This window comes from Meleagris gallopavo, chromosome 1, assembly GCF_905368555.1.
Source record: "Meleagris gallopavo chromosome 1, MGAL_WU_HG_1.1, whole genome shotgun sequence".
Classification (NCBI taxonomy): domain Eukaryota; kingdom Metazoa; phylum Chordata; class Aves; order Galliformes; family Phasianidae; genus Meleagris; species Meleagris gallopavo.
In genome coordinates, this window is record NC_139404.1 from 78,602,862 (window position 1) to 78,620,302 (window position 17,441).

General features: G+C 52.2%; 1 protein-coding gene across 1 annotated transcript; it reads left to right on the plus strand.

Moving 5' to 3' along the window:
- The first annotated feature begins 513 nt into the window (after window positions 1-513).
- Window positions 514-17,178, plus strand: GPR156 (G protein-coupled receptor 156). The gene is made up of 10 exons (XM_085236792.1): window positions 514-657; window positions 3,526-3,733; window positions 4,343-4,479; window positions 4,681-4,816; window positions 4,948-5,058; window positions 5,153-5,278; window positions 5,755-5,850; window positions 8,218-8,454; window positions 9,330-9,488; window positions 9,740-17,178. Exons 2-10 carry the CDS (start codon window positions 3,629-3,631, stop codon window positions 10,919-10,921), a joined length of 2,289 nt encoding a protein of 762 aa, XP_085092918.1. The 5' UTR covers window positions 514-657; window positions 3,526-3,628; the 3' UTR covers window positions 10,922-17,178.
- Window positions 17,179-17,441: the final 263 nt, after the last annotated feature.

Consider the following 17,441-nt stretch of genomic DNA (forward strand, 5'->3'; position numbering starts at 1 on the left):
TTTATGGAGAGTTCAGCAGGTGACCAAAGCCATAGTTGAAAGAGCCGTTGCCCACCTTCCCGGTCCTGCAGGGCCGAGGCTTTGGGGATCAGAGGCAGTGGGAGCTATCGCTGTGCACGCCGGGGCCTGGCGGAGCAGCCGCCGAGGTAACGGGGTGTAGGGGAAGAGAACACCCGCTCGGCCAAGAACAGAGCTTTCCAGAAGTGCTCTGGGGCCGGGACGGGAATCTGGGAGCTGGTGGGGAGAAGGGTTTTCGGCAGAAGGAGCCGGGGAAGAAAACCCGGTCAAAAAGAGCGGGGAGAGGCTGGGAAGTTAACGCGGTATTCGGGGCTGCGGGAGACGAGGGGGAAAGAGAAGGAGCGGGGATGCAGGGGGCCGCAGGGTCTGTCGGTGGGACGCGGAGCTCCCGGCCCCCGGGTTTAAGCCGGCACCGAGGGTTTAAGCCGGGACCCCGGCGGAGAGGCGCCGAGCCCGGCGGGAGGAGCGGGGCCGCCCCGGCCCCTCCCCGCCGCCCGCCTCCACCGCGCTGAGCCCTGCCGCGCCGTGCCGTGCCGTGCCGTGCCGAGCCGAGCCGAGCCGAGCCGGGCCGGGCGCAGCCGCCGCCAGCCCCGAGGTTCGCAGCTCGGCGGCGCTCCGCAGAGCCTCGGGCCGGTGCAGGTGGGTCGGGGGCTGCAGCGGGGCAGCGGGGGGCGAGAGGCTTTGGGGCCCCGCTTCAGGGATGTGGGCTCTGCGCTCGGGGTGCGGCACGGTGCCTGCAGATCACCTCCGGCCTCGCAACGGCGGTGGGCGTGAGACGGTGTGGTGTTTTTTTTTCCCTCTTTTGAAAGTCCCCGCACCCTGCAAGCTGTGCCGTGCAGGGGGATGCTGAGCGGGAGCGGGTCGGCTGTGGGATGCGGGGATGGGAAGTTGTGGCTCTGGTGAGCTCGCTCCTCGGAATCCACGGGGTTTCATTGGAGTGGAAGGAGCAAAGGGGGGAAAGGCTGCGCCCAATCCCTCAGCAGGGCAGAGGGTCCTGTTTGGTCCTGCAGCACTGCACCCCCGCTCCTGCCTCGTTTGCTCGGGGGCAGAGTGCCGGGAGTGGCTCACGACATCCCACTCGGCCTCAGCTGGACGTCAGCGTTGCAAACAGCCCGGGCCGTGCATTTTCCACTGCCCTACGGCCACCCTGCAGCCTGAGCGGGGCTCGGAGGAGAGCAGGGAAACCAGATCCCTGGAAACTGGCAGCCGTCACCCGCCCGCAGCCCGTGTTGAGTTGCAGCTGGCGTTTCTTGGCGCCCTTGATGTGCCGGCATCGCCTCGCCTGCACCGTGCCAGGGCGAGCCCGGTGGGAGCTGGCGTGGCTCTGACCCACGCGAGGCCCTGCCCAGGAGGCACCAGAGACTGCTCTGCCTCCTGTTTCAGGGTCGGAACCTGTCATCCGATTTCCAAGCTCCCGTCTGATGTTAAAAGGCAAAAATAATAAAAACGATGGTGAGCTTTTTTGGGTTGGCAGCATCCCCGCTGCCCGGCTTTGCAGTGCTGCCACTCTCACCCGACCTGCGGGAGCACACGGCTATGGGGCTGCGCAGGGCCAGTGTCTGATTGCAGGAGCTCCTCTCTGCCAGCTCCTGAAATGGTGAGCTCCTGGGGGACAGCCTCCATCTGCAGCACAACTTCATGGAAAAGTCCCGCTGCGGCCTCTCCCTCTGCACTTCCATAGTGCAGCGAGGAGAGAACCTCTATTTTAATTAAAACCCACACACCTCAGCCACTGGTTGAATTGCTCCTGTAAATAGCAAGCTGGATGGCTTTTTTTTGGGTGCAGTTATGGAGAGCAGTGAAGGCTGTGCCTCCCTGTGGCTGCCAACAGTGCGAGTGCCTGGAGGCCACCACTGCTGCAGCTCGGGGCCATGGCTCAGAGTGGTGCGTTGGGATAGGATTTGAATGGGAATGGCTGGGAAGAGGCAGATTTGCAAAGAGGGGAGCCCTCAGTGGGGATGGAAGCAGGAAGTGATGGCATCAGCAGCATGGATGGGCACCCAACAACACTTCCATATCTGGAATGTGGATGAGGATGAATGCATGGCACACTTTGTAGGGGTGGCTGGAAATGGTGTATGGGAAAGCTGAGAGGAGAGAGGAAGAGGCAATTTTTAAATAGCTGTGTTTGGGGGTGCTGCAGTAAGTGTAGCTTGGGATTTTTTTGGTCGCCTTGGGGTTGGCGATGCTGCAGGTTTCTCAGGTCAAACGAGAAGGGATCTTGTTGGGCAAGAATGGCAGAAGGGAGCAGCGTGAATCTTTCTCAGAAGCGCAAGAGTTTTCTGAATTGCAAAACCCATCTCATGTCATTCATCCTACTGGAAAAGCTATCAAATGGGTTGGTGGTTTAAGTGTGGGGCCCAGCATCCTGTCCTGATGGGATTGCTCCCCACCAGTAGGCTCCATCTCTCATCAGTAGAAGCATAAGCTCCACGGATTAGCAGAGGCTTCCTTCTTGGTCTTTCTCAGGTTGGATATTAGGAAAAAATGTCTTCTCAGAAGGAATGGTGAGGCAGTGGCACAGCTGCCCAGGGAGGTGGTGGACTCACCATCCCTGGAGGTGTTCAGGAAATGTGGAGATTGTTCTCTTATTTGCAAATTGACTTCTTTGGTTTTCCACCTTCGGATTCATCATGTTGTGACGCTGCTTTATTTTTGGGAGGAAGAAGTCACTTTCAAAGCTAGATGAAAAATATTTAGCTCAGGTGAAACCTTCATTGTGCCTACTTTGGGCTCAGGCATTTTGCATAGATTTTTCAGCTTCTTTAAGTTCGGGGTTTTATTCCTTTGCTTTTTCAAAAAAGGATCTGAAGGCAAGGAGAGAGTCGAGATTTTCAATTAGACATGAGCAATGTTGTTGAAGGATGTTTATACACCCGCATACAGTTGCTCAGCATCAGCAGACAAGTCATCTTGGGTCTTGGAGAATCTAAAGAAGCAGGTTGTCAACCCTGGAGACACTGAGTTGAATGCAAATTGCCTTTATCCAAAGTGTTTCCGAGGGGCAGCTTCATGTGGAGATGCGCTGGCTCTTGGTACCACTCATTGAGGGGTGGCTGGACATTACTGAGTTCACCCAGAGTTGCCCTGCAAGCTCCTTTCAGACACTTGTCCATCTGTGAGTGATGGGGGAGAGCCTCACCGTGTGCCGGGGCAGCCCCAAGGAACACTCCTGGAAAGAGTTGTTGCCTGCCTGCCACTACCAATGAACAGGGACAGAGCTTTCGCGCGTCCTCCCCAGCTGCTGGCGGCAGGAGCCTCGTTTAGGGCCGTGTACGGGAAGCTAATTAAAACCAGTGACAATGGTAATTGGGTAGGGATGCTTGAGTATAAGTATGACCTCATGTCTAAAATGGTAATGAGGCTATTAAAATCCCCACCGAAGAGGAGCAAAAGAGGCAGTGAGAGTGTACAGGGGCCGGGGTGCCAGGACTGGCACACACCTGGTCTCGGCTCGGCACTGGCTGCTGGAGGCCGCAATGACACCCACTCCATGTTGGTCTGCAGGGCACCCCGAGGGGCCGGGCAGGACGGTGCGGGATGGCACTGTGTCACCTGGGCACCCTGCGCTGAATCAGAGGCTGTTCTGGATGAAGGCTGAGGATGTGCTATGGAGCTGGGTTTCAACTGCTCTGACCTTTGCAATGGCCAGCCTGGCTTCAGCGACCAGGAGCAGCAGCAGCGGATGCTGCAGGAATTCTGCACTGTCACTATTGTACGTTTCCTCCGGGGAAGGGGATTTGGGAGGAGGGATGGAGAGGGGCAAGGGGCAACACGGTCCCCTCCTGCTAGAGGCTGCACGCTGGGTGTCCTTCTCTGCCCTTGGCCTTTCCCACCCCCTGCCACTTCAAAGGGCTTTTCAAATATTAATAGAGCAGCATTTAATTAAAAGTCACCATCTGCAGTAAGAGGCACCTGTCCCCACTGCTGGGCCAGCAGGAACAACTTGGTGACGCGTGTGCAGGCGTTTGGCTCCATGTGAGGCTGCTGCAGGGACTGGCCAAGCGCGGCCCTTAATGAGAGGGCCATAAGCTGCTTGGCTCCTCAGCCCTGGCAGCTTTGCTACAATTAATATTCCCCCTGCTAGGGCAAGGATTTACTCTGCTCAGTGGTAAACAAAGTGCTCCATCAACTTCACACAGTCACAGGCCGATGATGTCCAGGGAAACAGCAGCTGTTTTGTATGTGTGTGTGTGAGAGGGAGGAGTTTGGGAAGCGTGGTTGCATGTCCTTTGGGGCTGAGCAGCCATGCCAAGGAAGGGACCTCCCTCACTGGGAGCCCCAGAGATGTCCCCTTCTTCCTCACCCCTTCCACCTTCCTCAGACATCATCTGACCGCAGTGGGAAGAGCTCCCCATCCTTCTCTGCTGCCCTCCTGGGAGTTGTGTGGACATTTCTGACTGGAGGAGTCCTGCTTGCGCTCTTCTTCCTTGCTTTCACCATCCGCTTCAGGAAAAACAGGTGAGGGCCTCCCTTCCTGCTGCAAGGTCTTCCCCAGGGCTCAGGTTCAGTGCTGAGGGTACGCAGTAGGGCAGGGATGAGCCTGAGGGACAGCACGAGGCAAGCAAGGCCACCCTCATCCCTGCAAGGGGACCTCGTCCCAGTGCTGCTGGGCTGCTGCGCTCAGTAACTGTCACCACTTCCCTGCTTTGTCTCCTGGAGGATCGTGAAGATGTCCAGCCCCAATCTGAACATTGTGACCCTGCTGGGCAGTGGCTTGACTTACACTAGTGCTTACCTCTTCGGGATTCAGGAGCAGAGCCTGTCATCGAGGAAATCAGTGGAAATGCTCATCCAGGTGAGCAGGGATTGCCAGGATGGGTGCCCTCATACGTGTCCACATGCATGGATACGGGTGGGAGCTGGACACAAGTGTCAGCTGGGGCTCTATAGACATGTCCCCAGTCCAGCTCCTTTCCCTGCCTGCAGTTGCGACTCTGCCTGCTGTGTGTGGGAACCTCCCTGGTGTTTGGGCCCATCCTGGGGAAGAGCTGGAGGCTTTACAAGGTGTTCACCCAGCGGGTGCCGGACAAGCGGGTGGTGAGTACCAAGTGCCCAGAACAGCATGCAGCTGTTTGGGATAGCTGTTGCTACCACTGCATCATTCTCCTGTAACACTTCCACATGTTTGCAGATTATCAAAGACCTCCAGCTGCTGGCAATGGTGGCGGTGTTGGTGTTGGCAGATGCTGTGCTGCTCTTCACGTGGGTTTTCTCCGACCCGGTCCAGTGCTTCCGGAGCCGTAGTGTCTCATTGCGGGTAATGCGATGGTGCAGTGCTGTGCTGTGTCCTGTCTGAGTTCTGTTGGCAAAGCATTTGGAGGGGCTGTTTGAAAACCAGACAGAGAGATGAGCTGTGTAGCCTTCTGGATGCTCCAGGTTAGGCTTGTGTCTATGGCCTATTACACAGAGAATTATCAGCCACAGACCTGGAAGTGACATCTGGTAGCAGAGCCCTGCCTGGCTGAGTAGTGGGGTCCTGGTGAATGGCCAAAGCCAGTCTGTGCAGGTCACCTGGGTGCCACAGGAGAGCCCCTTGCCATCTGCAGTTGCTCTAGGAAAAGGTGTAACCAGCTCTGTAGAAATTGGCATACCACAACTTCCCTTTAAGTGTCTTCCTCAGCAGCACCGAGTTTGGCATTTCCCTTTAGGAGTGTGCAGACCCATTTGCCCATTGGTCTGTTTGCTCCTGGGCAGGACAGCAGTCTTCACTTCTGCCTTCCCATTGCCTCGTAGGCCACAGAGAAAGGCATGACCTGCTCAGTGAGCCGGATGCAGTCCTGTGCATCTCTTTATTCCGATCTTTGGCTCGTTCTCATTTTAGGGTTTAAGGTACGTAACTGATTTATTGATTCTCACTATATCTCGCCTCCTTTTTGATCTCACAGCCTAAACTGTTCAGAAGTATTCGTAACTTCACTGCCCTCTCAAGCCACATGTGATCTGAAGATCTCAGCTGCTCCTGTTCACCCTGAAATCCTCTCACCTCTATTCCTTCCCTCTTGCATTCCCTGTTAACCACTCTATCCCTGCTGTCTCTCCGGTTCTCACCTTGTACCCACCCACACCTCATCTCTCTTCCTCCTTAGAACTTCTGCCTTAATGTTTTCCAAAGCTCACTTTTTCCATGAGGCTTTGCTTGACCGCCCACCCCAGTGATGCACCATGCCCCTGAGTCCTCTGCCACCACATCAGGGAGGTGAGGTGCTGACGACAGGTGCTTGGTGCCTACCTGTACAGGATGTTTATCGGCTTAATTATACCACTGAAGCTCACTTTCACTGGTGTAGCGTTGTACGTGGCCATTCATATTCCAGGAGAGTTAGTTATACTGATGTAACTATGTAAGTGTAATTATAGCTGTAATTATCCGTGGTCTCATGTGTCTCTGGCAGAGGCTGGAAGCACTTCAGCGAGAAGATTTTGGTGAGATCACAGCCTGCCCTTGTGCATGGCTTCATCCGCTTCTGACTCACTGACCATCTACTAGGAACTATAGGAAAAAGAGTAGACAAAGGCCTCCAGACACTGTCCTTCTCCCCCTACACTCCATTTTAGAGACATTAGCTTACCTAGCCTAGCCTTAAAAGGTCTTTGGTGCTGTGGACTTCAGACCTCCCCTGGGCAGCCACTTTCAGTGCTGTGTCTCCATTCCTGACATTGTCTCCAGTAGTGTTAGGCTTCTTCAGGGCTTAGATGGGAATGCCTTTCCTGTAGACCGTTTTTGTTCCTCCATTCACAATAAAACTTTTTCGGTCATAGTTAATCTTAATTAGCAGTGCCTTCAGCCTGACCCCGATCCTATCTAGCAGGCATTTCTTTAATGGTTTCTTTGGAGTTAATCAGGACTTATACTAATGGGAGAGCAGGCTCCATCTCCATGTGTATGTAGCACTTCTTATCTTCCAAGGCATTACTGTGCTCAGCCCTTTGTGAAGCCACTCAGTGTATTATCCCGCTTTTGCTGGCACGCAGCAATGGGCAGCAATGGCTTGCCAAGGTCATCAATTGAATGAGGAGTGCAATCCTCGGCTCGGGATTTAAAACAACAACAACAAAACTTAGCCCTGTGTGCTTATTTAAAGTTCCAGTTTACCAGATGGCAATGTTTTTGTCTGTGTCCCTGGCAGACTATGTGAATTTTAAATGGCATTATGGTGCTTGCCCTCAGGATGTATGTTTGGAGGTGCCCTGTGGTGAGTGCTGTTACGATCCAGTGAATGTGGTTGTGGTCCAGTTAGGACTCACATGCTCCTATGGAGCAGGACTGAGTGTCTGCCTAATTCCACGCTCTCTCACCACTGCTGCTCCCTGTGATAATTCACAGTGCTCTCAGATTGAGAGTCTACAGAATATGTGCAGCACTGGCCACAAAGCTCTTCTCGATGCCCAGATAACAATTTAATATTTATTAGCAGCAAAAGGCTGACAGCTGCACTTGCTGGGTGCCGCAGTGGTAATGTAGGAGTCACATTCCCGTTGTTTGGGTCTTTGCATTAGCAAGGAATATGTTAGATGGCATTTCCAAAGGATGCTTATGGCAGATCGTGCCCTGTGATAGAGAGGAAGACATGAAACACTCAGTGCTGCCTGCCAGTGTGAGCAGGGAGGGGGCTGCTGTGCGCAGAGCCCTTCTCCAGCCCCTGCACCATCACTGGAGTCGGGCAGGAAGCAGGGCAGGGAAAAGAATTGAACTGACTGGTTTCCTGGATTTCTATTTAGAGGCACCAAGGACATCCTCTCCCCTCCAGCCTACCCCCCTTCTTCTTCCTTCCTGCTGTTTCCTTCTGCACATCCTTCTGAGGCTCCTTTCTGCTCCGTCAGAGGTGTGTTGTTGCAGAATGTCTCCCACTGCCACATTCCCATGCAGAACGTCCCTGAAGGGACTTGTATCCCTCATCTGCCCTGGCTGCTCCCACTGCAGCATGCTGGAGAAAGTTTTCCCCCTCTCCAGGCCCATAGCATCGCTGGTCCCACCGCTGCCACTGGTCCTGACTTCCTGCCCAGCTGATGCTGACGCAGCATCCCTGTCCTGCGGCTGCTGCTCTCTGTGGAGTGCCTGCTGCACACACACAGGCTGCAGGATGCATCAGGATGGCAGCAAGTGTCTTGGCATGGGGTGGGAGCTGGCCTCAGGATGTCATTTTCCATGCTCTGCTAGCATCTGTGCTGAAGGCAGGCTCTGGCTTCTGCTTCCAGAGCGTGCTGCTGCTGTATGGGACATACCTGGCCGGCCTGACTGACAGCGTCAGCTCTCCGCCAGTCAACCAGTCCCTAACGCTCATCGTGGGGGTCAACCTCATCTTCCTGGTGGCCGGCACCGTTGTCTTGATTCACCGCTTCTTCCGCGCTTGGCACAACTTGCTCTTTGGTTTCACCTCTGGAGGCATCTTTGTGTGTACGACGACAATCAACTGCTTCATCTTTGTCCCTCAGGTACTGTGCCAGCTCTTGCCATTAGTGCGAAAAATACTCCCATTGTCACAGCGAGAGGAAACAGCTGCTTGCTTGGAGTTGGGTTTGCAGGGATGTTAGGGCTCGAGGAAATGAGGTGAGGAAGGGAGGAAGAGGTAAAGCTGAAGAAAGAGCAGATCTGTGCAAGAGTTGTGGGATCTCAGCCAGGCGCATAAATACCTGAGGGAAAAAAGGTCACTGCCTGCCTTGGAGATGCTCCTGCAGCTGATCAGTGCCATGTAAGCACAGAGCCCCAACCCCTGTGTTAGCAGCCCCTGAGGAGCTCCACGCCTGCTCGTGCTCTCTGAGCAAGGACGAGTGGCTGAGCTGTGCTGCTTTGTGCCTTCTGCCTCTGCTGTTCCATTGCTGCAGCCTGGAAGTCTCGAGCATTTTATTTATCCCGCGTCTTTTAATTCATCACCTTGTTTCTCCTAATGGGCTTGCTCTTCTATTGCTCGCCTGAGATTGATGAGTGGTGTGAACCGGGCTGTGCTAAGCACTAGACAAGAAAACAGACCCGAAGCACTGCCAGTTGATGGCTTGTCACCAACGATTTGGGGTGAAGGCTGTGTGCAATTCTCTTTGTTTCTCTTTGTTACAGGGTTGGGGGGGAGAGAAGGGGGGGGGCTTTTGCTGCATGCTTGAAGGCTGCAACACAGGCAGGAGCTGACTATCTTGATGTTAGAAGCTAAGTCAGGGAGCAGGCAGGGTGTGGCTGTGTGGGATGCTCCCAGCAGCATCACTTCACTGCCTGTCTCCATGCACATCTATCACAGCCTTTGTCCCCCATGCCCCATCCTATTGTCTCCTCCCTGCTGTGGCTGCCTCCCCCCAGTAACAGCTCCTTGTGCCTGCAGCTCAGGCAGTGGAAGGCCTTTGAAGAAGAAAACCAGACTCTGAGCCACATGGCAAAATATTTCAGCAGCCCAAGCAGGAGCTACCACTCAGTGTACAGTGAGGAGCAGCTCTACCAGCTGATAGGGGAGAAGAACTCCATGAAACAGCTGCTGACAGAGGTAAAGGACTTGATGGCCTCTGTACTTCCAGCTTGATGGGGTGGGCAGCCCTTCATTACACCTCCATCCCCCCTCCTGAGAGGACAAGCTGGTTTGTTTTGTCCTATCATTCTGCATCCTCGTCCTGAAGTGTCAAAATTGGGGCATAACCTGTTTTTCTATTTAAAAAAAAAAAAGGAAAAAAAAAAAAAAAGGAATGCAGAGATGGAGTGAGAGCAGAGAAGCTTGACACTTTTGTTTGTTTGATGCAGAAAAACGCCATGATTGAGAGCCTGCAGGAGCAAGTGAACAACGCCAAGGAGAAGCTGATGAGGCTGATGTCAGCAGAGGGTGGCTGCAGCCCTGCAGTGCCAAATCCCTGCACCCAGAGCACAGGGCAGCATTGCGAGAAGTGCAGCAGCACTGGGGATGTGCCCAGGGAGCACTGGCCCCTGGATACAGAAAAAGATGGGCAGCAAACCTCCTCTGTGCTGCATGCACTGCCTCACAGTCCCATGCCTCTTAGCAGCGATGCTCAGGACCTCTGGAAACATGTGAGCCATGTGCACGAACTATTGGAGGAGCCTGAGTGTTCACCAACACTGCTTTTTGACACGAGAAACAGCCTTGAACGCAGCCCAGAACATGCCCAGGAATATGGAATGCTTGCTGGGAAGCATCCTCTGGAGCAGGATGCCTCAGCTGGTGTGGCTGGAGAGCATCCCCCCAAGGTCAGCTATGTAAGCAGTGAGAAGCTGCAGGAAGTCTTGCAGGAGCTCAGCCTGGACAGCAGAACCTGCAGCCCAGCCTTCCCTACACACACAGGCGGGATGTGTGGGGCACAGGGGGGGCACCCAGCCGCCCGCAGCTCCCTCAGCCCCTATCTGACTCGACGGCGGCGACGTGTCCTGCTGCCTCCCACCTCCATTGACCTCCCTGCATCCCCTTGTGCCTGGTGCACAGCGGGCAGCAGGCCGGGCACCCGGAGCCATGGGGAGCCACCGTGCCTTGGGCCGGGTAGGGAAGGTGAGAGGGCTGGCAGAGGGCTCCCCCCGCCATCGCTGTCCTCTCCTTCCATCCCTGCCAAGGGCTGGCCAGGGCCACAGGGCTGGGCGGTGAGCGGCACAGAACTAGAGGGTTGCCGCAACATTTCCCTACAGGACTGGCGGCAGTGGAGTAGCCTGGGGATGCCGGCACATCCCATTCTGCACTCGCTGTACCACTACCCAGACTCGGACTCCAGCAGCAGCTCCGAAGAGGTATTTCCCTGCTGCCACAGGCCGTGTTGCCAGCTCTGCCTGCAGAGTCCCCGTGGCTCTCTGGGCAGTAGCAGCAGCAGCAGCACAGAGACAGATATGGAGCCTGGCGGAGCCGTGGGATGCTGGCTGGAGCCCCAGGGCAAGACTCAGCCTGTTGTGAACTTCAAAGAAGATCTGAAACCCACGTTTGTGTGACCACAAGCACCTATGCCTCAAAGGCGAGTGCCTCCTTCCTCCCAGAACGCACCATGTTAGAGGAAACAGCGATGCAGAAGTGCATCCCTCTGGGATGGGGATGGCAGGAGAGCTCACAACCTGTCCCACCTCTGAACCAGGCCTTGAGGCCCAGGGCATGTTGGAGGCTCTCTGTTAAGGCTCAGTAGTATCTAAATTTAAGCGTGGAGTCCAAAGGTGACACTTCTGGATGTGTCCTTGTATTTTGTGTGGCTCGGTTGCATGGTCATAGGTTACACTCAGGTTGGCACTGAAGGGAAGGAGAAACAAACAGTCTTAAAAGAGGATCTGAAAAGGTCCTTCCTTTTTTTTTTTTCCCCCTTGTTTTTTTTTTTCTTTTTCTGGGGCTTATGTGCCCTGATGTATGCCTTTGTGGTGGGTGAAATAGTCTGGAATGGTTTAGGTTTGTTTAAATTAATGCGGTTTGTTTAATTTTCATCTGAGAAATACCAAGCACAGTAAATGTGATGTTCCTACTTCTGCTGGGATACGTGTGAAGGCATTTCAGTGTGTGGGTGCCACCACAGGAGAAAGAAGGGGCAATGAGAGTTGGAGAACCCCGTGAAGGCAGGAAGCAGCTTGTGCTGAAAGGATGGCACCAGATGTGTCCCCAGCCCAGCTCTGAATGATATGTTAGCATGTCTCTCTCAATTACCCTTTCTGCGGGTGAATCCCCTCACCATCACTGCTTTTTCTTCCCTGCTTTTCTCCAGATTTGCTGAACGTTATGGCTCTGGAACAAATCACTGAACCCAGTAATCACAGAATCATAGAATATCCCCAGTTGGAAGGGACCCACAGGGATCATCAAACTCCTGATCCCACACAGCACCACCCATAATCCAATCCCTACGTCTGAGAGCGGTGTCCAAACATTCCTTGAACTCTGGCACTCGGGGCTGTGCCCACCGCCCTGTGGTGCAGACCCTATCCCTAACCCCCAGCTGCCCCTCCCCTGACACAGCTCCATGCCGTTCCCTCGGGCCCTGTCGCTGTCACACAGAGCAGAGCTCAGCGCTGCCCCTCCGCTCCCTGTGAGGAGCTGCAGCCGCCATCAGGCCTCCCCTCAGCTCCTCTGCTCTGGGCTGAGCACACACGGGACCTCAGCCGCTCCTCACACACTTTACCCTCCAGAACTTTCCTCAGCTTCATAGCCCTCCTTCGGATGCTCTCTCACAGTTTTATGTCCTTCTTACATTGTGCCATCCAAGCTGCACCCAGTGCAGGAAGTGAGGCCACACAGCACAGAGCAGAGCAGGATAATCCCTTTCCTACACCAGCCAGCAGTGTTAATAATCTTGAGGGGAACAGTATTCCCCCAGCTCCACCTTGTTCCTGAAATGGAAACACTCCAGAGTGTGATCCCAATCCCCAAGGCCAATGTACTCTTGAGGTCCTGGTGGACCCTTCCCCATCTGAGAGAGCAGCCAATTGTGGAGACAGTACTGAAGGGGCTGGACTTGGCTGGTGCCCTGGTGGGATGCAGGGAGATGGAGGCTCTGCCTGCTATGGGATCTCCTGAAGGGAGTGTGGGGTGTGGGGAAGGAGAGTGGTACCAACAAGATGGAGAGGGTGTATGTGAGCAATGCCTAATGCTTTTGGTGGGTCCCAGCTCCAGCCTTCTCCCATATCCAGCAAAGAACACATGCTGAATCCAGGTGGGAAGAGCCAAAACTCTGTGTGATGGACCAGGCTGCCTGTGTGTGAGAGGAGAGAACAGAGAGAGATGATGGGCTACCTTTTGTTGCCCTTAATGTTATGGGGATTATCACATTGGGCATTGCGCACTGCATGCCTTCCTGCTGCTTTAGTATTTGGTATTTAGTACTTAGTATTTCATTCCTCCACAGTTCCTTGTGCACAGCCTTTGCAGGAGCCCGACTCCTTGTTAGCTGATTCAAAGCACCTTAATTAGGACCTTGCCCAGAACCGAAGGTTTCTGAGCAATTGTAGGAACAGGGGTGCACATGCTGCCATGGTGGAAAGGCAGACTGAGAGCTCTGGCAGCTCACATCCTTGATGTGTATTTTGTTGCCAGTGTCTACAGAAGAGAGCTCAGTGAGAGCCATCTCACATTTGGGGCCTGTAGCATCAATGTCCCCTCACGAGCAGTGATGTCCTCTGAATGTTTCTAGCTTCCTGAGCTATGTCCCCAAGTCATGAGCCATGTTTCCATCTGCTGTCTCCAAACAATACAAGGCTCATAGGAGGAAATAGCGAGACTGTATAAGCCAGCCTGCTTGTGCCCTGCTATGGACAGTGCAACAGGAAATCTTCCACAGTGATCCATGAAGGACCTTTCCCTCATCTGCAGAGAGAAAAAGAAGTGCTGCTAACCATGGGACATTCTTGTGGCAATGTGAGGAGCAACAGCTGATGACCCTATTTCTCTATATAGAGTGAGCTTGAGGTTCTGAGAAGGTGAGAGAGCACCGACATCCATAGGGGCGCTTCCACAGGTCTGAAAGAAGCTGTGGAAGAGTTGTCCAACAGCCATAAGGGCTTCAGTGAAGCTCTCTCCTGAACGCTCTTGCTTTCCTGAGCCCAGACACCAGATCAGTCTCTTACCTTACCCCATTCTTCACATGCCTCCTCCTTGGCCTCTACCTCTATGTACTCCTCCAACTGTAGCTGCTGATCTTATCCTTAAAGCCAAGGACAGATAAGCTGTAGATGTCCATCTGTGAGGCATTGAACCCATGGTGCAAGCGGCACCCTGACCACAGCCTTGTGCTTCAGAAAGTGATCCCATTCTCAAGGGACAGAAAAAAACACCATACAAAAATCAGTGGTCCTGAGACAGTAGGAGAAATGTGGCAGCTTCAGCAGTTGATGTTAAACAAATTTCTGCTGCATTATAAGACCATTTCCACTGTGGAAATGATCCTCTCCATGCACATGCTGCAGCAAGTACATGGAATACGCTCACACAGCTTGAAGCACTGAGTTTTCTTCATGTGTTAGAAGTTATGGATTGAAGCTGTTGGGGCACACTCACCTCCAGGCACGCCCTCTCCCAGCGAGGTCTCCTGTTTTCATGTCCACACCACTAGCTCTCTCCACTATGTGGGTGCCTGAAGCTGAGTTGAGCTGGTTTTCTTCTAGCTCAGGCACCTGCAGCTTTATGCTTTTCGCTGTCAGAGCGCAACCATTTACGTAAGGATTTGTTTTTCTCTTTTTTTGTCCTAGAGCTTCTTGCAGACAGGATGGGAGCAAGGGACTTTGTTCTGCCAGGCAGCTATATAAAGCGCTCAGTGATTCAGCATTTACTGCGCCTTACACAGATTCCTCTGTTATCATATCAACAGGAATGTGGGACTAGGAGGGCTCTCCAAGTCACTGTCATGTTCCCTTGCTGTGACAAGCACTGAGTCATGAAGTCCCTCTTTTTAATTTATCACAGTCCATCTCAGAAGTCGCTAAGAGTTTTCTTGGCAGGTTGTTCCATAGCCTCACTCTGACACTGAGGAAACTTGTTCTGATTTCCAGCCCACATTTTTTTTTTTATGCCTATTTTTATCTATTTGTTTTCATGCCAGTGCTGCCTTCTTGTTAATAGCTTTTCTTCCTTCTTTAACCTACTGTCTTATATGCTGATAGAGAGTCGAGCTTTGCTTCCCAGAATCACTTGTCTACTCAGACAATAGATCTTCTATTTCTAGTTCCTTCCGGCAGCCCATGGCTTCTGCTCTTCCTCTAAAGAGCTTGTCAAGTACAAGAATGGGACCACACTCACCCTTCAGAAAGCAGACAAGAAGAAATACTCATCAGTAGTTAGGGCACCAGAAAGGCATGCCAGAAGCAGGCAGCTTTCCTGGGGGTCAGCAGAAACATTTTCTCTGAAGTCTTGTTATGGACCAGGGGGTCCTGGTACCCATCAAGTTACCAACAGCATTGTACTTGCAGAGGGAGGCCTGTTTATCCCTCATATGCTGATGTTTCCTTCTGGCATACCTCCTGCAAGTACCAGGAGGTGCACCTGTACCTGGTCCTGAAGAGCCTTTGCTTGTTGGAGCTTCCCATAGCTCAGGACACCCATAGGGACCCAAATTTCTTAGGAAGTCCTTGGTACTTCTCAAGGAGCCACTGGCAGAGAAAACAAAGGCATACCCTATGCAGTGTCCTGATGACATGATACTGATGACACAAGAATGTTCAGTTTGCCCAAAAAAGTTGTCCAGATGCCCAGAGATGCTATGGATGCCCCATGCCTGGAGGCATTCAAGGTCTGGTTGGATGGGGCCTAAGGAAGCCTGACCTAGAGAGTGGCAGTCCTGCTCTCAATGGTGGGTTGGAACTGCATGGGCTTCAAAGTCCCTTCCAATGCAAGCCATGATTCTATGAATGGCATTCCCTTTTTATTGGACACAGTGAATGCAACCAGCAAGACACCCTTCCAGAGATGTGTGCTGCTTTCCAGGCAGTTTCACCTTGTATCTAGCTCAAATTATCAGGGCAATATTTCAAACCAAAGAGCACAGCAGGAATATCATTAGCTGATGCAATCACACCTTGCATTTACAGCTCAGCTCGGAAGATCCATGGGCAGTGGGATATGCTGTAAGTGGTTACAGAAGATTCAAGTTCTTGTTTGAAAGCAGCTGTGTTTCTTTAAACAGTTCCCAAATACAGGTGCTGGATAAAGACTATTCCTGTGACAGGTGAATCTTTCGCTTGATGGTGGATTATGCTTTTACAAGTGTCAGCTCATTTTCTCGCTATTACAGCATTTTTCATACCAGTTACAAAAACACATTTAGTGCTTTCCTGTGACCCATTCTTTGTGACTCCCTGACAGAGAGGTCTCATTCAGTTGTCATTCAAGTGATTCAAGTGGACGCAGGGCCACCTCCCTGAGATACATTCAGGCTTCCTTAATATGTATTTACAAAAAGCCTTTGAGTGCTTCCCAAGGAGGGCCAGAGTGGTAAGTCAACCGTTCAGTGAACAAGAAAATGAGAGCCAATACTCCCAGCCCTTGTGGTTTCCTGAGCCAGCAAGGCTTGAACCCCAGCATGAATCCCAACATCCTCTGGAAAACATGGTTGAGACAGGGAAGGGAGGAAGGAGATCGGGCAACGGTCTGGGACACAAGTGATGAAGACTGATGTCGCTGTTGAGTAATCAGTATTTGCTGTATTTGGATGATTTGTTCAAACAGCTGGTTTTAGTGAATCAAATCATAGTTTTGTGCATGCTCTTGTGTATATTTGTAACCTCCCACAAAGAGGAAACATCCCAATTTCCCAGAAACACCCCACCAGGAATTAACTGGAATTTGACAGTCGCAAATTAGAAAGAGCCAAGAATTCTTCTCTCCATCAGAAATTCAAACATCTGCTGAAATAAGCATGAGATTTCTACTACTAAATGGAGATATTTCTAGATAATGGCAACCTTAGAAACAACCCCACAAGTGAAGAAATTTCACTAAAGTGCTTAAAAAAAAAAAAAAAAAAAAAAAAAAAAGGCGTCGTGCTATGCAATCAGAAGCTGGGCTGTGGGGGGCACTGTCCTACTAGAAGGGGAGATGCCCCTAAGCCAGACCCAGCGTGGGTCTATTTACTTTGAAACACTGGGCCGTTCCCCTCCTGGTGCGGATGGCCATCAGTTCCGCAGCAGCAACAGGAGATCAGGTCGTTTTTGCATTGACCACCCACCTTACAGGGCAGCTGGAAAGAGAGGGACAACATTGTTTCAAAAATTATTCATTGGATTTCTGCATGGGTGCCAAGATCCGTGTTGCTGAAAGCTGAGCAACTGAGTGTTCGTCTCTCCCTTTACAGGATTGTTATAAAATAATTTCCCCCTGTGACCAGTTTAGGCTGTTCTAATGCACACTCAGAAATGAGGCATTGACTTTTAAAGATCTTCCTGCCCTTAGGGTGACAGATGAAAGAACAGGTCACAGCTTTGTTCTGCAGCAACGTGTCTGGAAGTGTTCAGAGCCATGCTTTCATTACAGCAAAATTTCCACTGTCTCATTGTTTTTTTGCAAGTTTGCAACCTACCTGTAGAGTATAAAGGAACTGCTGGGATGACCAAAACAGCTATGAGACATGAATTTGCTCATGTCATTTAGGCTGCAATAGCCGTCTCTTGGCAGCTGTGTCTGTTGAACAGAGTACAGTGGCTTCCACCTGTAACATAAACCTGGTGGCATTTCTCAGCAGCTCAGCAGGCGTGCCCAAGCCCAGGATAACATCAATTAACTTAATAAAGCAGAATATTGTCTTTACAAAATAAAGTCGTCTGTTTAAGAGAAGTCCAAGGACGGTGCTCAGATCACTTCAGCTGCTTGAACACACTGCTGCTTTATCTCTGCCTATGACTTTTGTCCCCAATTTAATACCACTGTTTTTATGACTCTGCAATAACCAGCGGAATCAATTAATTTAGATGTTCCAGATAACGAGGAATTTGTTCTGCAGCAAAAAGGTCTCCAATGAAGACTAAAATGTTAGAGGCCCAGAGTGTGCAG